Here is a 21,970-nt window from a genome sequence, read left to right as displayed (position 1 = left end):
CTTAAACGTTCAGGCTCCAGGAGCAGCACGACCCTGGAGTTCAAGATGAGTCGGTTAAATCCGCTCATGGTGTCATCTGAGCTAGTTCATCTGGAGCTAGCATGGGTATCTCTACATTGCTCTGCCATCTGCATTGTAGTTAGTCATCCAGGCTTCAAATTTTCTTTCCTGAAAGAAAACTGTAGGAGGGGAAAACTTAGTCTAAAAGTGTGTGCGTACTGATTCCTGCGCGAGCTCATTGTCACAGTCAGCGCGGAAGGCATCCTCGGGCAATGCCGCTTATTTATTTTTTGCAATCTACCGCAAATGGGGGCCTGAATTTCACAGTTTTCTCATGAAGACTATTCTGTGTGCTCGTCTTATGTCCCTTTCCATGGATAACCCCTTGCAGCACTGCCACGGGCTTCTTCAGCGAAGCAGATCTGCTCTCCACCACACATACCGTGCCTCTTACCGTGATGTCTGTAGAGCTGTTACTTTCTCCATGCGTCAGTAATCGCTGTAGGTAACAGGAAGGACTATGCCAAGCTGACAGATTTTCATCACCATCCTCAGAGGAGTCAAGTGTATCATTCCTGTGCTGTACTTCTTCCCCAAATCAGCCACCTACTCCTCCCACCACAGAGCGCACGCAGAGTTAAACTGCGAATCGCAGGAGGATCTTCATGTCGCTCTGCCATTCTTCGCCATACAAAGCTGTTAACTCATTTGCTCCCCGCACCAGGCTTATAAGGAGTTGACTGTGGGACCTTCTGTTTGTGTAAAAGATGCTTGTCTGGTTTGCTACCGAGTCTATTCTTTTACCTAACAGAAAGTGGATCTTGAGCTACTTTTCCAGCTCTTGGAGTTAGTAAGTCCTTTATGGTCAGGTTTGGGTTTGAATATTGAGCTTCAGACAACTTTAACTCATTTAAAAGGAAACAGAAGAAAGAAAACAATGGGAAAATGAAAGTCCAGTCAACAAAAAAAAACCCAAACAATTCTGGATGCTGAACTATATCATTCAAGTTTCTCAGTTCCTTTAAGCAGCTGACCCAATCTAAGCCATACAGAAAATCAACATTTGTACGAAGTCTCGGACTGCTCCCGAGATATCCACTGGCTTTCAAATGGGCTGCTGCAGCATTCCAGGTTCATGGGGTGCGATAAAAGGCGTTTGAAATCACATCCAGGCAGCCTCTCCAGAGGCTCTCGGGAAAGTGCCATCTGGCCTTCCTTCCTTTTAGCAGCTCTTCTTCATTACTGATAAGATCACTCACATTCTTGAGACTATGAAGCCACCATTAAGGGAGTTCAGCCTTCCTAACTAGCAACGCCAGTTCTTTTCGTTGCCCTTGATCAACTGGAATTGCTCTCTTGGGTGTCTGTTCATTCAGACCTAGTTGAATATCCTCTTTAATTCCCTTTTTTCCATATTTTTTTCAAACACAGTCCTCATTCAGAAAGAGGACTTGAGCTTGTACTCTGCACTTGCAGCAAAAACGATGTCACTTGAGGAAGAAAAGTATTGTAATTCAGAAAAATATTATTATAGTAACAGCACTTGTACAGTCCTTTATATCTTCAAAGCCCGGTGCCAGCTAATTTATTAATTAATTTAAATATACAGTTTTATTCATTTGTACTTACAAGGATTAATCTTAGAAACTGAAACCCTATTTAAAAACTGTTCTTAAATTGAATTGCAAGTGCACAACATTGAGAGGAAACTGATTTCTCCATTGCCTTGCTGTGGCAATTAAATTAATTTACATTGTCACTGCTGTTTATTTTGCAATGCATGATGTATGGAGGTTAGAGGAATGAAATATTCTGTCTGAGTCAATATGTGGTTCTATTTTAATGTAGATTTATAAAAGGACAAATTCTCATTGGATTCAGACCACAGGCAGTGGAGTAGCTTGTGAAGTTCGTAAATCCTCAGTGGTCTCGGCTGGAATTAAAAGTTTGATAGATTTCTGTACTCAAAAGGTACAAGGATGACCCTATCTCACCCTACTACCCTTCAGAGAATACAGGTGTTGAAATTCACTTGAACTAGAGGTTACCTTTATCAAATGTAATAAAAGACCTTCGCAAGTATGCTCAGCTGATTTTCATTTGAAAAAAGGTAGGTCTCAGAATTAACTGAACTCACAGAGATTGCATGGTATTTCTGGCTGGATTAGGGAGGGAGAGCTGAGTTAGTGCCTTGGCTGGGAGGGAGGTGGGACACGACCTGTTCACTGACCTGCAGACCCTGAGGTTCTGGGGTTTGCCTTGGAAGGGGCCCAGGAGAAGCTGTGCTGTTGTGAAATGTTGCAGAATGAGGCAGAGCAATGGGTTGAGTCTGAGACCAAAAGAGAAACATCCATAAGAAACATAACATAAGTTTTTTAGATCCCCTGATCATTGGAAAGCTTAGGTTTCTTGTTATTACTGCTCTTCTGGATGTTATTGTCTGATAAATGCCCAGTCCATTTTTAAATCCTGCCGGGCTCTTCACTATAGAGATACTCTCTGACAGTGCCATCAACAGATGAAAGAGCATTTCCTTTAGCCACTGTAAATCTGACAAAAATTCACTAAAGGAATTGAACAGCGTAACTGCTAAATGCAAGATACTGAATAAACACCTCTTTAGTTTGCATGATGGCTTCTTAGGCTACATGGCGAGAATTACTGACCAGTGTACTGATCGTCCGTACCACCTGGCGTGGCCTGGAAATTATCTCTGTTGGTGCGCATTTATTCACCTGGAACTCTGGGTCCACACTGTGGAGACCCCGGAGATCCAGTTTTGCTCCATTGGGATGCAAGTTAACTGTACTAGCTAATTCGTGATCTTGATAGTATCAAATCTGCCTGCAGTTACTCTTCATTTGAAGTTTCCTTTGCTGCTTCTTGAGCGGAAAAGGTAACTACTCTTGTTATTCCAGCTGAATGCCCTGATTTTTCCCCAGTGATGTGTGTGCTCACTTTAGATAGCAAGTAGAATGTCTATGATGTGTAGTCAGTATAGTACACATGACTACAGGAGAAAGAAGTCATGGTTTGGCAGCAAATGGGAACACTTTTGTCTTTTTTTTATTTATTTTTAGATCATTACTAGTTTGCAGCTTGAAGCAAAGAACCTCAAAGTCAGTACCAAATGCGTTTCTTACAAATGCCTTAAAAATGCATACTATATATATAGGTAGGTATACAGAAATTTGGCAGCCATATGGGATTTTCACACACCTGTCAGTGAAGTGGGAAAGTTCGAATGTGAAATCTCACATTCTGCACCAAAACTCACGGACAGAGCCCCGAGGCCATGGGTCGTGCGATGAGCGCATCCATTCACCGAGAAGGCAGCAGCTTTACAGGGCACCACACCGCTGGATGTTATGGCAGTATCAGCCATGGAATATTTCCCAAGCAGAGGTAACAGGGAAGCCAGGCTAGGTAAATAAAAATGGCAAGTAAGCGTGAAATGGGGTAGTAATGTTTTGTGGCTCTTGTGTAATACCTCAGGCTGTGGTTTATGCATGCCACCTACACACAGCTATGAAATATCTCGGTGTCTTACGTTATTGTGATACTGGTCGGTTTTACAAACCTGTACCTCAGTACCTGGCAGCTGAATTTTAAGGTGAACGTTATGTTGGTCAAGGAGATTCAACCAAGCGTTGCTTACGTCTTGAATCACACCGCACCAAATCATTATAAGGCAGTGTCATGTTTACACAGATCATTGGGAAGCCTCTTCAGACGTGAATGGTTTTGCGAAAACAAAGAGGAAAATAGATGCCATTTAGGGCATTCTGGCACATATGGTTTGAAACCTGTCTTTTAAGAAAAATAGGTCATAAAACCCTAATTAGTGCACAAGACAACAAATTTGTGCTTGGGCCACCCTAGAGAACCTCCATAATTTGCAAGTGAAATGTGTAAACCCATGAGAATAGAATTTGGCTCTATGAGGCAAAATCCAGCGGCACAGATATTTTTTGCTGCTTCTGAGTGAGCCAGGGTCTGTCCTTCGGAATATTTTTCTGCCCATATTGGATTATTCCCAGTCAGCATCACTGGAGAATCCAATTATTGGATCTCAGCTGCCCTTTCCTCTGAGAAAGGCAGAGACATCAAAACCATTACTCTGATTAAGTCTCGATACGTCTCCCCTACATTCTGCCACCCAACGATACACAGCTTCTCTTTCATACAAGCCACTGTAGTAGAAGCCAGTAGCGCGTGCAGAAACACCGCTTGTGCCTCTAGTCTCAAGTGAATATTTTCTTGGATAGTGAAGGTGCTGAGCACAGAGACAAATGAGGAATGCGGGGCCGGGGGGACAAGCAGCTGAAGACGGGAGGAAAGGGATATATATATATATATATAGGACTTGCCTTTGCTATGCATGAAATGCAACACCCTGTTCCCACATCGTGACGCACATCAGTCGGTCCAGATGGTGAGAAGGGTTGGGTTTCTGCCTGGGGCTGCCGGCGCAGCCTTCATTTGCATTCCTCAGCCCAGTTGTTCGTGGAAAAGCATCCGGGTGGTGCGCAGCCACTCACACAACTGCGCGCACCTTCCCGAGCACAACCTTTCGGCGTGGTACCAAACACTGGGAGACGTTTATGGGCACGGGGGAATGAAAGGAGCTGGATCGAGTTCAGGTTCCAAATGGAGCCCTCTGAGGGTTGTCACCAGAAATAGAAAATCATCCTGAATAAAGCATTCATCCACGCTCGGCTCTCGCACAAGTAGCCTTGGGTTTGTGTAAAACACATGCAAAATTCCTGGAGCTCAGTTCTGAAAGAGCAACTTCTGCTCCATCGTAAGAGACGTCCCAAACAAACCCCTTTCCAGTGACTGATCCCTGGCTGTGGATTACCATTACCATAACCAGTTTTGCTTGGTAGGGGCTAATTGTGAGTGTTAATTTGTGGCACGTGCAACAATTGTGATTGCTATTGCTGTGATTAATCCCATTTGAAAGTATTTAGTTTAATTGATTGCATTAATGGGTCTAGGTTTTATCGGTTTGGTTTGTTACTTTGTATCTGTACATCTACTTTAAAAACAATGCGAGCATATGGAAAAAAGAAAGCATTAGAAAAGCGGAGAGCATTACAAAGACACATTTATAACTTAGAGGACGTTCTTCTGAAGCTATCAGCATTTTTTAAGAGGCTTTTAAAATGTACACATAATTCCACCTAACAAGTATATTGCTTTTAACAGTTCATTCTGCCTGCAGTAATGCTTTTAGGTTATTCTTGCTAATGTCCATGGAATTTGCCTGAATAATTTCCATTCATGATAGTGGAAGTCGCGAAGTGCCTGTTACTCCCTAAACAGGAACTGTGTCTTTAAGAAGGGAAGATTTTATGAAGATCTGGAAAAAAAAAAAAAAAACAAACCATGAAAATTGTATCTGGAGGAGATTGAAGCTGCATTTACCACTGAATTAAGAAATGTTTAAGTGAAGAATTCATATGGGTAGATGGTTTCTCCTCCGAGTTTTGCTTCTCCCCTGTAGCGCAGTTGATCATTCCACCTTAACAAGGTGCAGTGATTGACAGGTAGAGATGTGGCAGGGAGCAGAAGGTGGGAGTGTGCTCTATTGGTTTGTGCTTGTACATCCTGAGCACCAATTACTGTCACCGCTGCCAGCGCTGATGTGTTTATCAGGATGAGTTATAGCGGAATGTATGTACACAGGCAGCGTGTATGCTGGATGACCACCCCCTGTGATGTAAAATATGAGAGTCTGGGAGCTACCGTTTTATAATTCATCAGGTTCAGCAACCAAATGTTGTTGGTTGGCTTAGTTATAAAGGCAAGTGTGAACTGAACAGCAGACAGGAGCATCTCGCATTAAGAGTCCTGCGAAGCTGCATTTGGTGACTGGGCTCTGCTTTTGTCCAAGTGAATTCAGCCCTCGGTGAGTGATGGGGTTCTGTTGAGCTAAAGCTGTTATTATATAAGCTGGGGAAACCTGCCTGCTAGTTTTACGTGTATTTTGCTGCTGGAAGTCCTTGTCTGTGGTTTGTTTTTAGATTTTGCAATATTTTCGGTCGTGTACGTTACTGGCACAAAATGAGATGAAAAGAAAAATGCAATGATGAATTATTCACCACAGTGCTGCGAGGATCTCTTTGCTAGCTGAAGTTACTTTCCTCTGGTGAGCATGTTGGGGGGGTTCAAAGAAGCTACAAACCAGCAAATCTACCTGTCGTTAAATTGCTTTTATTAGCGGTTAAAGAGAGTGATAGCTGTGGCTTTTGTAACAAGAGGAAGAAAAAGAAAATGCTAAAATCAGAAGCATTTACAAATTCTTTGCCTTTATGTACATGTGGCTTTTCAGATGCAGCATTAAATCTTTTGTGTGCAGCGAGGGGCTGCAAAGAATTTACACTGTAGAGCTTTTTAATTGGATAATCAGTAAAATGGTAGCCTCTCTCTGTTTTTGTGGTAATATGCTTAGTATCACATTAAAATGAATGATTCCCCATCTTGCATAACAACAGTGCTGAAATACGTGTAAGATGAAAGGCAAAGGGAGACTTTGAAACAAACTGTGAGAAACATGATATAGCACAGCTAGGCAGGGAGAGGTATATTTCCTGTAACGTATGTGTTACTTTTTAAATTTCTCCAGGTCTAGATTCTTTGCTGTAATTATCACTTGCTTCATTACGACCTCTATATCTTTTCAAGCACGCTCCCTTAATATCTGTCCACGTTATCTTGCCAGTAACCTTTAAAGATCAGTAAGCCAGCAATTTTTTTTGCTGTTGCTTTAAGCAGAAAGGAAATGAAAAGCAGAGTTTACGAAACTGAAGTATTGGCATTGCCGTACAATACCTGTATCCCTCCTCAGGAGAGGCAGGGGGTCATGAGTGGCAATTTTACTTTTCCTTTTATCAGTAGCAGTGTCGGTAAAGGGGCAGTCGTTGCTCCTGTCTCTCGGTGCCTGTTCTTTATTTCCTTTTCTCCGTGGGTTGGAGAGGCGAGTTTGTTTTATCAAAATATCAAGAGGGCTTGGCAGAAGAGCACCTGTTGTCTTATTGCTGTAGTATTAATAATCGGAGAGAGACACTCTCTTCCAGAGACCTCTCAGCTGGTATCAGTCCGAACTGCTTACTCTGTAGTGAATTCAACTCGAATCGTGACTTCTCATTTGGAAATCATCTATTCCGTGAGTTATATGTGAAGCATCGGAGCTGCAGGACAGATACTGTTTTAATTAATAAGGTGTCTCATTTTAGCATCATTTTTTATTTAAAGAGGAAGGCTACTGGCAAAGTGGCCTTTGCCACAGGCTTCCTTTGCAGAACAGATTTGCACTTACTCTTTATAAATCATCAATTTGAAAAAAATCAGAATTTGTTAAGAACATCATTTCCTGGCAGCCTAACAGACTAGAGCCTATTTCTAGGAAAGATTATATACCTTTGTCAGCAGTGCTTTATTTAAGAGTATTTCGCTGCTTTTTAAGCATTCAGATCTATTTTCAGTGACCCCTGTGCTAGCAAATGAGATTTCTTGAAGTGTGAGCTTCTGGCTTTGCAAGTTCTCCTCCTTTCAGAAATCTGTGATTTTGCATCCATCTGTCTAGGCGTTTATACTGCATGCATCACGATGGTGTAATCTCGGCGAGCTGAACATTAACCATGTAAATGTATGTACTGTAGCTGAGGAAGTATAAATTAGGACAGGAAAAGCAACCCTAAAAGGAGAAAGTTATGATATGGGCATATGGCTCTTGCGGGCACCAGAGCTCCAGGCTCACTATTTGTTATAACACAACAAATTAAGCTACTGAGTAGTCCGGTCTGCAAGGGAGTGGGACGGAGGCTTGGGCACAGAGGAGACCAGCTTCTTGAAGTTCGGTCCAGACAGGACCGAGGCCAACCAAATGGAAAATAGCCGGAGGATGTGGCAAAAGTCACTTTTTATCCCGGGTGCGTGCCTACTGCTCCTTTGCGGTCATAGTCCGGGAGTGTTGCTGAAGGAAAAAGACCAGTGACTAGGAATTGTATTTTAAATCCTCTCTGGTCTGGAGAGGACGGTTGTTTTATCTGGGCATGAGTTTGCTACTGTGATCCATGCCTCCCACCTGGCAGCAAGCGAGGGCAGTGCTCTCCACGGAGCGCCGTGCCTTAAATCCCCTTAGTCACCGGGGCTGGTCCAGGTAACAGCCGACTGTGTGGTTAGTGGTACATCCTGCTGGAAACGCTCTACACCACGACTCCAAGAAGCATGTTGGCTTCCAGGTCATCTCTGAATAGAGATAATTTTTTAGGGTTGGTGCACAGCACTCTCAGGCAGCAGAAATCTGCTCTCCAAGAGGAATCTTTCTCAGCTTTTGCCTTTTGGTTACAGCTGAAACCAGCCAAGGCACCTACGTTCAGATTATCTTTCATATAAAATATAGATGCCTGTGGGAAAACATCTTGGAAAAAAGTCTTTTGCTTTGGAATTGATCTTTTTTTCTTTGGTCTGAAATACCTCGGGTCTACTGGCCTTCAGGTTTGCTGTGAAGTCCCATAGCAGCTGATGGTCAACATTTTTGGTGGAGTAGGGTGTTGGATAACCCAGCATTACTCTTTGGAGAGTTATTTTTCAGTTCGCAGTAAATATAGATAATGTGGGCCTGTGTAGTTGTGCAACTGTGCTTTTTGTCTGCGCCAAAAGTGGCTGGAGATCGCAGCAGCAGTGTGGAAACTCACATTTCTGTGTCTTCAACACCTCTATTTTCCTCTCTCAAGCACACGTGTGCACAAACAAACTATATTTTTAAACAAAGGAATAAATTTATAATACTGAGTCTCGAGTACAGACAGCTCTAGTGCATAGAGTTGAAAACTACTAACCGTATATTAAATCTCTTCCAAGTTCTTATTGAGGAGATGGATAAAGTGACGTTGCATGCTATTTTGCAGCATTGTCAGGTTTGAATTCAGTAGTCGTGGCAGGTGTGAAACAAAGCTGTGCAGACACCGGCAATCATAGTGATGTGCTTTCAGGCAGAAGACCTTCAGTGGAAAAGTGGGTTGGGACGATAGGTTAGACATGTTGTATCCTCAATGTTGGGAATAGCCAGCGTAACTTATGGCAGGGAAGAGGCAGAACACAGTAAAAGATGATAATGTGTCAATGAAAAACAGCGGGGGTTTTTTGTACATCCAGATAGATAGGCAGAGAAACGACGTTTTAAAGGATTATCAAGCACTCAGTGCACGAAAGGAGCAAGTTTGGCAACGGGAGCAGAGAGCGAGCGTGTTTATAAACACAACATGCTCTTTGATGTTGGTCTGTTCTTTGTGTTGGGAGTGAAATACGTGCAAAGGCCCAATCCTGCAGAAGAGATTTTTTTTAGATCTTGTATGATTGTACAAGCAGGAGAGGATATTCAAGTTATAAAAACAATGAAAGATTCACTTGTAAGCAAAATACATCTCATAAATGCTAAGTTTAATTTGTTTGGGGACGCAATTGCTTGGTTTTTTTAGTGGCTCTCAGTGTCTTGGCATCTGGATGCATTACGCTAAAGTTAAAAAAAAAAAAGAAAAAAAGAAAAAGGAGCTTTTAGTGTAAGTGGTCTTTGTTGTGGAAAAAAAAAAATAATAAAAGCAAGGTGCATAACCCCTGCCCTTTCCTTTCTGGCAGAAGGTTAAAATCACAAGCAGATCTGCCGGTCCTTGGAAGCTCCCAGGTGAGGAGGGTGTGCTCCTGGGTAACAGAGCTGGTTCTGGAGAATTCAGCACCAGAAATCAGTGGGAGCCAGATGTCAATGAAATACAGTGATGCAAATGCTCTGCTTTCTGCGTGGCATTTGGTGTAGTCTGGATGATGAACAACGTGAGCAGTAGCGGTCAAGGGTCCTTTTAAGAGACCAGCTGCTCATGTCAGCTTTGGATGGGGTTTCTCCATGTTTTCAGAGGGTGTTGCGAGGTCAGAACAGTGCTGCTTGCTATAGCTGCGTCTCCACCACAGAATGGTTACAACCTATGGAGAAGCTGCCCATAAACAGACGTGTAGGATTCAACTCCCATCCAGGATCAGCTCTAGTAAAGGCCCTACAGCTTTGAATTCTGCAGGCAAGTATTAGATACATATCCCAAGAATGAGCTGCACTGGAATTCACTGTGCGTTGCTCTAGATGAACACTTTTAATCTTTTCCGTATCATGGCCATGTGTAGAAGCAAAAAATTCCGTGGAGATCCTTTTATATAGCCCTACGTGAAAGTGGCTGTAATCCCATCAGATTGCAGGCTGAAAGCGCGCCTAAATACGTGCTACTCCTCTGGTCCTCAGTTTTCTGTCTTGCCTGGAATCATCAAAGATGGAAGACGTTTGCCACCCATTTGCCAGTATGCAAACAGGAGTGATGCTCATCTGCGGCAGATTCATTCGTTGCCTGAACAGCAATGGCGTGCTATCTTCTCTCCTCCGCAAGCTTCAGGTTATTAGTTGGTGGCCTAAAGCTTAATATTAATATACAGGTTTTTTATTTTGTACTACAGGGAAATGCTTATGGCATTACCATATTTCTACTTGGGAATTACCAATGCGCTCCCTCGAAAGCCAGCCTGATAAAACTGCAGCTGGAGTCCTCATTCCCAGAATACTTTCTTGGTGTTAGCAGAAATCTCCCACCACGTTAGCCAGGCGGGAGCGTAATCCGGATTGACAATGGTTTTTAAATCCTGAGAGTTAGTGTCATCTTTACATCCTGAGAGCTAATGTCGTCTTTACATCGCACTGCTGGGTGCGTTGTGTTCGAAGAACCTGTAAAGTGACAGAGTGGGATGTGGCAGAGTGTGTCCCTTCTGATTCATGACTGTACTCTCGATGCGATGTTTCTTGTTTGGAAGAGAACAGAAACCCACCACTCTGTAAGCATGATTTACGATACTATTTGTGCTAGGTTTTAAAGAAAGAGATTGGTGCACTGGCATTTGAGCTAAGCAGATGCTAATTTAAGAACCTGCTATTATCCCTTTTTTTGTGTTGTGGTAATAACCTTTAACATTATGAAATAATAAAGAACTGATTGAACTGTGCTGTGCGCAGCCACATGCTGAAACTGAACAAGTCAACTAGCCAGGCAGACTGCAATCAGTTCACTTTGTTGTTGTTTTTTTTCTTTTATAGCAATTTATTTCCATATTTTATGAAAATTGTACTCTCAGAAGCATTTTCTCTACGCTCAGTAATGTGTACAATGAGTAGAAAAAACTTTCAGAACAGCTAGCAATACTCAGGAGCAAATGTTTCTACCTAGCAGTGTCTAAGAAAAGTAATGAAAGTATTACTCACTAAAGAAAATCTCTACTTTCTTTCAAAAAACGTACTCGTAGCTGTTTTAAGGAGGCATAGACATAGATATCATCAACCTCAGTATACGCAACCTTTTCATCTAAATGGTATTTTACTCTCTCTGTATTTATTTATAGTAGTTAATCTCAGTTTGTCTATCTGTGTCTTCCACCACTAAAATATTCCTTGAGGAAGGAATCTGTTATCCCAGATGGAAAACTGGGAATGGGCAAAATTGTTATCTGCTTAATAATAGTCCTGTGGACTATCCTTGCCTTCCTCGGGTGGGTGCTGCTGGTAGACGTTGCACAGCGAGATGACGGTGTACGCTGGCTGCCGCTGCCTTTGGCTTGGGCTGTAGTTCAGAAACTCAAAGTAAAATTATTAGTAGGTGGCATTTGGTGAAACTCAGCCGTAGCAGCAGTGGCCTGTATTTCTCCTCTTTGAGGTACAACCACAAGAGTTAAATACTTCAGTGAAACACACCCATCCAACAGAGACCCAGGTTTCAGAGGAGAGAGAGAACAGCACTCCTACATCAAAACAGACTTTCCAGGCATGGAATTACTTTCATTTCACAATATTTTGCAATTTGTCAGTTAAAAACCCCTAATATTTTCTGCAGATGTTCTAAAATGTTCTTGTTTGAATTAAAGAATTTTTTTTCAGCAATACGAAATGTAATTTGAATGTTTCCTGTTCATGTTTGGTTTCTTCTATTCCGGTACAAATTTTATCGTCTTTGACTTTTGATGGTAGACTGATCTAGTTTTACAAGATTCTTGAAACAATTTTGTGGAGATACGGTATGTTTACAGTAGCAATTACATATTGGCCCGTGTAAGTTTATGTGGTGCAAATATTTTGCACTCGAATACTTTCCTTTATTTTTACTGTTTCATTTCTTGCTACTCACACCTGACTGCTGAAATGACAACACTCATAGTCAGCTTTTGCCTGTTTTTTCGGGGCTGTAAATAAATTCTGCTTTGTTTTTATTAAATTCATTTCGGTGCATGGGTATTGAATGGTAGTGATATGAAAAAGCAAAAGTAGAAGGGCTGGAGGGCAGAGAGTAGGTAGGACCGCATATTTTTATGCATTTTCTAGTGGAATTACTGTGAAGCACATACGTAAATTTTAATTCAGGTTTATCTACCATTTATAAATTTGTCTGGCTTTTGCCCTACACTATTCATAAGTCTTAAAATCCAACATTTTACTTCAATTGTTTGAGATATTTAACATGAAGCGTGAGTCAGTGACTGACCAAAGAAGCACCTAAACTTATGAAGATTGAAACGCTGACATTTTTTTGTTTCCGTTTATTTTTGGTACGCTTGGTTAATAGAGGAAGAAACAAGCTTAGGCTGTAGATGTTGTCTGTCGGCCTGTCAACTAATTCTAACAAAAATGTTTGATCAAGAATTAATGGTTTGTGTTTATCATGGGAGGTAATTTTAAGATTTGAAACATGGGAAGAAAAATTCCTAAGACTTGTTTTGCTACCTGACATATTTTCTTTTGAATCTATACAACAATAGCGCTTCAGTCTTCTGTCTTTATTTTACACCTTCTTTTAACTCCAGGGTTAGGTTACTTTACCTGAGATCCCAGACTGTTGAATTTTGGTATAGTTAGGAGTTAATTTAGAAGTATACAATGAAGGCAAAATATACCTGATATTTCATGTCAATGTGAGGTTTAAAAATACCAGAAATAAGTCCAGTTTGTTCAGGCCTATATATATAAAAAACTCTTTTTTCCTTATTCCTGCTGTCATTTTTAGATTATATACAAAAATACTTGTAGAAAGGAGAGATCATTATAAAAAAAAACAAAAAAACAAAAAAAAACCCCAAAACATAAGGAGATACTGCTGGAAAAAAAAAAAGTATCATTCTACATCGCTGCAAAGCTTTCAGATTTATGGCAGCAGCTTAAAAGCGAAAGTTGCAATTACAACACCTGGAAACATTTGATGAAAACCTTTTAATTGTTGGTTGACAAATTATTTACAGCATTGTTCCTCCCTCTCCTCCCCCTCAACTTTCAATTGTCCCAAACTGTCATTTGAGGCAGGGAGAAAAGAGGGGCAGAAGGGGTAATGTTTGAATATCTGTGCTGAAAAATGGTATCCCTTCTGGCAAATTGAATTTAGATTAAAAATTTGATTTTTCAGTGAAGAAACATATTTAATTTACTGGTTTTCCTGGGAAAAAATAGACGTTAGAGTTTAACATGCAAGTAAATAACTTGAATTCAATTATTAAAGGCACTCGCTCAATTAAGTAATGGAAATTGTAAATGCCTAAGCGCTGATCTGGAAACATACAGAACGTGATTCTGATCTTGCTTACACCATTTACATACACCTAAAAATATGCAAGTCAAAGACCAGCCTGAGAACACAAGCGTGGTCAACATCTGCTTTAACCTCTGGTTAACATCTGTGAGAGCTGATTCAGCCATTCGTCCGGTGGATATGCCTCTTGTTGAGTGTGATTCTGGAACAATCTGTATGTTTTTGAGATAAAGTTTTAGTTAAATCAATCTACTCAATCTGCAGATCAAGCACAATTTTAATTTAGCCACTGTTCTGTTCTTTGCTTTACTTGCAGCGGTTCTGTAATTGTGACTGACACCCTTGAGGTGGATACCACTGATATATGGTGTTCGTACGGCATTGAGTTTGTGGAATACATCAGGATTCTTTTGGATAGAAAGCAATGTAATTGTAAATTATGTTAGAATGTGCTTTGTAATATCAGCAATTTTTTAAATAAATTGCATAAGCTGTCGTATAGATACATAGCGTAAACTGCTACATATAAATAAATTTAATGTTTGATTTTGAGATGCTTTTTTTTAATGAAGCTCTTTCTCTAACAGAGAAACATCTGAGACTTTTTGATACTAATACCCTAAATTTTTGTTTCAACTTAATATTTTGTAGAGTTGGTTAATGCAGAAAGGAAAGACCATTCGAAATGCTGTCAAACTGTATTTGAGCATGTGAGACACATGACATCTGCCGTTGAAAATGATGCCCCAGGGAATTTCCTCAACATTATTTCTGAAAATGTGAAATGCAGCCACCTTTGCTGATGAAAGGGCAGGAAGCTGAATGCCAAGCATGGCAATATCCAGCGTTCAGGGAAAACCAAATCAAAACAACACTCGCTTTGCAATACAACTGAATAAGCTTGTGGTGCATGTGCAGGATAAATGGGGGTTTAAGTGCTCACCTAAAAGTTCTACAACCAGTAAGCTGCTCACCGTTCGGGGTATTTAATTCACAAAAATGTAGTGCTTAGTTGATCTTCCCAAGGATTTGTACTTGGACTCCACCAACTCCAGGTATTTCAAATATAGATTCTTAGTCATCATCTCTGGTGCTAAATGCCAGCAATTATAAGTACTGGTTGACTCATTTCTATACTCCGTGAGTTTTTATGGCTGCTATAAAGCTTTGAAAATGCTGACAGACCTGTAGCCATCGTGGGCACTGCCAATATCAGGGTGTTTGATATTAAATATAGACGGATATTAAACCTTCATATTGCTGCACCCAGTTGTTCAACAGCACTGCCACCAGGGAGGATAATGTGAGCCAGGGGACACTAGTTCATCTAAGTGTAATATTTTATTTATTCTAATGATCTTTGCAATCTAAAAGACTGAAGTTGTTAACCATACATTATTATTTTGCCAGTGGGGTTTACTAGCTCTGTATTTCTAAGTAGAAGAGGAGAAAGACGTTTGCTTGTGTATTACATTAGTGTATAACCATGGAAAATTAGACCCCTTGTTTCACAAAATCACAGAACAGTCAAGGCTGGAGGCAGCTGGATCCTCAAGTCCAACATCCCCAGCTCTCACGGTATCAGCAAGAGCAGGTTGCTCTGGGTCATACACAGTCAAATTCTGAATATCTCCACAACCTCTCTGGGCAACCTGTTCCTGTATCCCATCATCCTTAGCATAAAAAAAAGGGTTTTCTCGTGTTTAAATAGAATTTTCTATATTTCAATTTGTGCCCATTGCCTCTTGTCCTTTCACTGGGAACCTCTGAGAACCATCTTCTTCACTCCCCTCCATCGGGAATTTACAATGAAAGCTGGCTGAAACCTTTAATTTATTGCACTAATGTCCGCTGTTGACCAAACCATTCCCTAGTGTTTGGGGCATGACATCCGATATGCCTTAAACCATGGCAAAGAAGGAGGAGCCAGACTTCTCCAAAGACGTGTGAGTCCTTCTCAGTATTCTGAGAACGCTTCTCAAGCTCTTGCCAGATGTTAGGTCCCACTCATTGCTAAATATCATTCTTGTTGTTCAAGATTTGAATTAAACAACACTACTTTTGTACAATATCTTTTCCCCTTTGTTGAGATCCGCCAAATGCTTGCTTAGAATTTAAGTTCACTTTGAAATTCTGGTTGGTAATGAGAATTATAGATTCGTCTGCTATTCATCCTTCTATAGATGGTAATTATTTCTGAAATCTGCCTGCCAGAAATTAAACAGAATCTCATTCAAACAAAAGAAACCTTTCCTTAATTGAGAGACTTGCCTACATGGCACAGAATATGAAAACAAAAGTGCGCTTTCATAATCTTGAAGCCAGCTTCGGCATTGGGTTGGCTGATTAAAAAAAAATCCTCTATGAATAGGGTATGGCCTATATAAAAGAAGATAAAACCTCAAATTTACTTGCATTTGTTAACGTCCTCTTTAGCAGCCTTTCTACTCCAGAGATTTCCCTTCTTTCCTTTCAGTGTAAGTTGTTCTCATTAAGCTCTGTGATTACAAACAAGGCTTAGCGGTATTAAATGACTAGATATTTTTATGGCCAAATGGGATTACTTCGATAATTGGCTCTGATCTGTTGCAGAGCTTGTTCTCCCATACTTGCTGCGTCAAGCCTTGTAACATGATAGAAGTACCATCCAACTGACATTTCCCAGGTCCTTTGATCCTGGATCTCTTCAGAAGTTTAGTTTCTTTTCAGCTGTAGGCAGCATGTCGCAGCCCCTCCAGAATTTTTTATTTCTTCTGGCGTTGTCCATGTTGATGCCTTCGAAACTTTGTAGTGAAATTGTGATGAAGAATGACAAGGCTTAAAACTGGGACATCACCACAGTGTTTCTTGCCTCCCTTTCTTTCCCAGGTCCTCAGCTCAGCCATCACGTAGCCAGGCCAGGTTCCGCTCTTAAGTCAGCACTCTGAGTTAAGAATCTGTGGCAGATCAAGATATAAGAGAGGTCGACAGACGCCTCCAGCACTGAAATTACAGACTGACAGCATGGTGTCATCCACCAGAAATCATGGCATTTCAGATCCATGTATCCTAGTGCTTGCAATGACCAATCCCTATGATAAAGAGTGTCTGACCTGTGGTAGACAGACCAGTCAAAACCTCAAAGTGGTCAAAACCAAATAAAAACTTAATAGTTTCTTTCTCTTATTGTGGACACATACCGTCTTATGCAACAGAAAGGTCTGGTGGCGGCATAGTTGGTTTGCATCTACAGGTCTGAGGAGATGCAGACTTCAGAATTATCCCGCATCTTTGTTCTCCTCAAACCTGAAGCCAACACAAGACTTTCTTGTGCGTCAAAGGGAAGGAGTGTTGCTATGTCCACCCAGACGTGTAACGATTTATCTTCTCTACCCACTGTGTTGATAAGGCTACCCCACTGCTATCTAAACACTTGAAATTAACTCTTGAAATGTAAAAGTTCAGATGTTGCCCTGATGATGTTCCCATTTATTTCTTTGGAAAGACTGGCAAACACTGACTCAGGCTTGATGCTATTTATTTAATGTGGGATTCTCTGACGATGCATTAAAGTGGATACTCGAGAGAAAGGGAAGATCAGGTTCCCTATAATACTCTGGAACATATTAATAAAACTCTGAGATGGTCCCAGAAAGCAGATATGTGCAGAAACTCAGGCCTTGCTGCCCCTCCAATCTGACTGAGGACAACATTCTCCTTCCTTCCAAATACGGCACTTCATGTAACTCTAAACAGTACAGCCCACCTTGGCCTCGTTCTTACAACGGCTGTTCACAGTCACAGGGTACAAAGTTTTTCTTTGATATATCAAAATTAACCAGAAATGCAGGACTTACGGAGTTTAGCAATTGTTTATGATATCCGTATCCCCAGAGGTGTTCTCTGTAACATTGAGAAGAGAATGCTTCTGTATTTGGAAATCCCAAGGACGATGAATTCATTAGAAAGTCGGGATTAGCCAGTGACAATAAAAACACCACTCGGTATGCCAGGAATACTTCAGAGGCTTTGAAAGCTTTACTTGACCAAAATATATTCACTAGAGTCTTTTCTGCAATGACGAAAAGGTGCAACGGAGCTAATTCTCATAAAACCTTGAATAATCTGTGTACGTTTTCAACCGGCATTATTTTATGTATATATGTTCTGTAAGTATATATATTTATGTATAATATATACGCCAGACCGTGTATTTTTGTAGCAGCTTGCCAGGCTGGGGGCTAATGCATGCGTTCTACTTCTGTGCCTGCGCCGTGATTTATTTGGAGGAGGGCATGTTTATGGCAGCGCTCCTCTTAACTAGCCAGTGGGTATAATCCTGCCAAGTTCTGCTGTCAGTCTGTCGGTAAAAATAATGTCAGTGGTAATCAGTCATGCCCACTTTCATCCCTCCTGCCTTCTTTGCTCTTGGGGGTGGCCACTGTTAGGTGATGCACGCTGCCAGTTTAGCTCCTGTCTTACAGAAAAGGGATTTTCCCTTAGCACTCTCCTTTAGGAGGATGTGACCGTTGCCCACACTGCTCTAAATCTCCTACAGCAAAGGGCTACCGAGACGATTAAGGGACTGGAACACCTCCCTTATGAAGAAAGGCTGAGGGATTTGGGTCTTTCTAGTCTGGAAAAAAGACAACTGAGGGGGGATCTTATCAACGCTTATAAATACTGAAAGGGTGGGTGTCAGGAGGATGGGGCCAGGCTTTTTTTCGATGGTGCCCGGGGATAGGACAAGAGGAAATGGGCACAAACTTGACCATAGGCAGTTCCACCTCAACATGAGGAGGAACTTCTTTGCTGTGAGGGTGGCAGAGCCCTGGCACAGGCTGCCCAGAGAGGTGGGGGAGTCTCTGTCTGTGGAGACATTCCAACCCCGCCTGGAGGCGTTCCTGTGCCACCTGCTCTGGGTGACCCTGCTCTGGCAGGGGGTTGGACTGGGTGATCTCCAGAGGGCCAACCCCTGCCATTCTGTGATTCTGTAATAAATAAAATATTATTAAAAAACCCAAAAATTAAGAAAAGGCTACCTCACAAGCAGCCAACCATTTGGACAACTGTCATGCCCAGCCTGGCATTTCTTGCTGCTAGTGCTGTGGATGGCTCAGCCAGCCGGGGCTGCAGCCCCCGGAGGGTAATGGGGGAAGACATGTAAAGGTCGTTGTGATTATAGTGAAGGAGATACTTTAAAGCAGAACCCAAATATAAAGTCTCGTAGAGGTTGGCAGGCAAATTAAAATGTAAATAAGCTTGACAAGCTTTCCAGCAAGATATCAAACCGCCAAAGGGCAATTCCGCCTTCTCCAGGCTCTTTCTGCCCTTCATGAGCGTTGACACAGCTGCTTCCTCGGCCAGCAACAATAGTAACCTCTGGGGGAAGGAGGGATATGAAAGGCAGAGTGATCCTTAGCAGCTGTCACATTTGCAATGGTTGCTCTTCAGAGTATTTCATAAGCCCTTTTTTTCAGTCTACTTGCCTTAGAAATTTAGGTTACACAATCACTCTAAACGAATAAACAAAAAGATGTGTATGTATGCACACAAGCACTGGCGACAGTCTTGAAGCTATGAAATTCTTACAAGCTTCGTGAAAAGAGGGTAATTGTGAGAGACTATTCCAGGATTTTGGCATAATTAGATAGCAAAGAAATTGAGAGAGGTGAGGGGAGAAAAGAGAGAGAGAGTCACTGGCATAGGTCATTCATTGAATTGTATTTAAACTGTAGCAGAAACTAGAAAAGGTCGACAAGGGTGAGACAGGCTTTTGAAAATGAAGGAGCTGAGGTAGAAGTCACAAGGTAAGAAGTCTTATAAAATAGATTCACCTCCAGCATCCTGGTGTCAGAGAGATATGTAAGTAATTATTGTTATTATTGCTTTGAGAAGTCTGCTTTGATTTGGTCTCTCTTTTTTTTTCCCCCCTCCCTAGAGATTTAATTCATTTTGTTTTAACATCTGGCCAAAATTCATTTGCATATACTTAAAAATATACATACACTTAACCAGCCATCCCCTTGGCGTCCCTTCCCACCCTCTGAGGGCCGCTGCCCTCCCGTACTGGTGCCCTCCAGAGCAGCCCCTTGGCGTGCCCTGCACGGCCACGCCAGCTGCCTGGCAAACCCCTACAAAGCTGATTTTTGTTTCCCTTTGTCAGTGCGCGATACTCGCTGCCTGTTGGGATGCTTTTAGAGGCCTCCTGAGCCAGCCATCTCAAAAACAGGAACGGTTTGCTGCAGTAGCAGTGTCTGCTAATGTCTCATTACAATCAATTTAAATGCTTCAGTTCCACTGAGAGCTAATAACACATGAAAGTCAAAGTAGGCTCGTAATTTCAAAGACACGTATTTTTTTGTAGTGAACTGAACTACTATGCCCTGTTGAAAGCTTGACTATAAAAGACTTTAAAACTGTGTTTGTAGTGTCATTAGGACCTTGTCTTACGTACCTTCTAAGCTTGGAACAGTAAGACGTTCTCAGCTTTCAGTTTACCTTCGATAAAACAACAGAGCTTTATTTATTGTCCTTTGGAATTTTGCATATTTACAATACTTATTTAATAGTATTAAAAAATTAAAACATCTAAACCAAAGTGACCTGCCTAGTTTTCAGCAAGATTCACGTTACATTTCATAGAAAAGAAAGTTTGTTTCAGTGCCCTTTATTCACTTCATCTTTTCCACTCCTAAATCAGCCTCTCAGCTTGATTGTCTTTCAGCTAAATGGCCTCGTGAAATGCAAAGTTAAAGTAATGATAGAAAATTGCACCTGAAATCATCATGGGCCGCTCTTCAGGTGGACGTCTGCTGTGAGAAAGGAGACTAATTGAACCCAACGAGCTCAATACCTGGCGGAAGTTAGGGAAACAGGAAAAAAAAAAAAAAAAAACAACAAACAAATACCCAGATGCATATGGAGAAAGGAAAATCAAATTTACCTGTTCTTCAAAAAAAACTCATGACCTGGCCAGATCTGGAATAGGTAGGACACTGAAGGCTTTGGGGGAAAAAAACAAAAGAGCAGTTAGGCTGAAGTAAGGCAAGAGAAAGTATGCTTATGTATTCTTTAAACACTATTTTAACAGGTAATTTTAGAGGGACAGTGGAGAGGGGGGGCAGGTAATGGAAAGGAGGAAAGAAGGAAAGCGATGCAGCGTTTAACCACTCCAGCTGGGCAAAGAACAGGCATGGCGAATATCAACATATGCCGGGCAGTTTGCAAGCGAAGAAACCCAGAGTGGTTTCTCCCCAGCCCACGGCGCGATGGGGGCTGTGGGAGGTGCAGGGGGGACGCCCGGCTTTCACCGAGCCTCCGGTGGGGTTATGGATGGGCCCGGGGAGCAGCAAAGGGGATGGAGGAGATGGGGAGCCTGAAGCTTTGGGGCTTTCCTTGCTCTGCAGGGGCTGCGCTGTTGAGATGACCTCTCCTCTACCTAATTGTACCCGGCTCCTTACCACAGCTCACTGACCCCGCTGTTATGCTCATTAAAAACAGGGCTAATCTTTAACTCTAATCCCAATTGACGGCGTAGCCCCAGAGGAGAATTGAGGGGCAGCAGGGGCAGAGACAGGCAGGCTAATTTTACCATAAAATGCAGTGTTTTGTGAAGTTACATTCTAAGGTTGTAAAAGAAAGGGTCAAGAGAGGGGGAAATCTGGGCTTTGATTTGTTATGGGGACAGAAAGGACACGGCACAGACAAAAACCCTGCTGTTACTGGTACGGACAAGGAAGGTTGGTCCACCAGGCTCATCCTGCACTCGGTGGAGAGAGAAGGTCCTCTGAAGGATGGCGGCCCTGAACGGAGCTGTGGGTGAGCATCTCTTTAGGGTCCCTAGAAGATTAACCCCCATGGGCTGAAATCAGCCTTTTTGAGTCCCCCGGCATCTGCCCACCTCAAGGTACAGGGTGGGAGGGCAGTGAACAAGGGACACAGCAGTGGGACTAGATTGTGAGGATCCGGCCGTTTCCCTCCCATTATTGTGGTAGCACGACTGTGCAGGAGGGTGACTAAAGACTGCAGCTTTGAACTTAAGCGACGGTTCTAGATATTCATAAAAAAAAACATTCATGTGGGACTGTAGTCCTTTGAAGGAAGGCAAGCTAAGCAAGTTGAAAAAGTTTGGTTTAACACAGACTGCAGAAGAGAGAGCAAGAAAACCTTAATTAGCCATTCGTAGCATAGCTAGTGACTGTCCAAACAGTGCAAGAATAGTCACAGCTACAAGACAGCTTAGTTCAAGCTGTGAAGCTTAATTTGCCCTATTACACTGGCAGGTGATGACAGAGTTTCTTCAGCCTAATGTTAACAGGGAACAGAAATTGCCTGTCCACTATGAGACATTATTTTTTAGTGGAAGAACAAAAAGTAGCAGGCAA

General features: G+C 41.9%; 1 protein-coding gene across 23 annotated transcripts in view; it reads left to right on the top strand.

The window, feature by feature from the left end:
• Positions 1-21,970, top strand: part of DLG2 (discs large MAGUK scaffold protein 2) — a 1,057,033-nt gene that overhangs the window by 921,295 nt on the left and 113,768 nt on the right. Inside the window, exon 1 of one of the 23 annotated variants that reach the window (XM_054188289.1) lies at positions 20,815-21,404. The exons of the other annotated variants lie outside the window; for them this stretch is intronic. Coding sequence (XP_054044264.1) covers positions 21,380-21,404 — 25 coding nt within the window. The 5' untranslated portion in view covers positions 20,815-21,379. Of the gene's footprint in view, positions 1-20,814; positions 21,405-21,970 lie in introns of those variants that run through there. 23 annotated transcript variants of the gene reach the window in all.

This window comes from Rissa tridactyla, chromosome 1 (genome assembly GCF_028500815.1).
Source record: "Rissa tridactyla isolate bRisTri1 chromosome 1, bRisTri1.patW.cur.20221130, whole genome shotgun sequence".
Taxonomy (NCBI): domain Eukaryota; kingdom Metazoa; phylum Chordata; class Aves; order Charadriiformes; family Laridae; genus Rissa; species Rissa tridactyla.
This window is presented reverse-complemented; position numbering and strand designations above follow the sequence as displayed.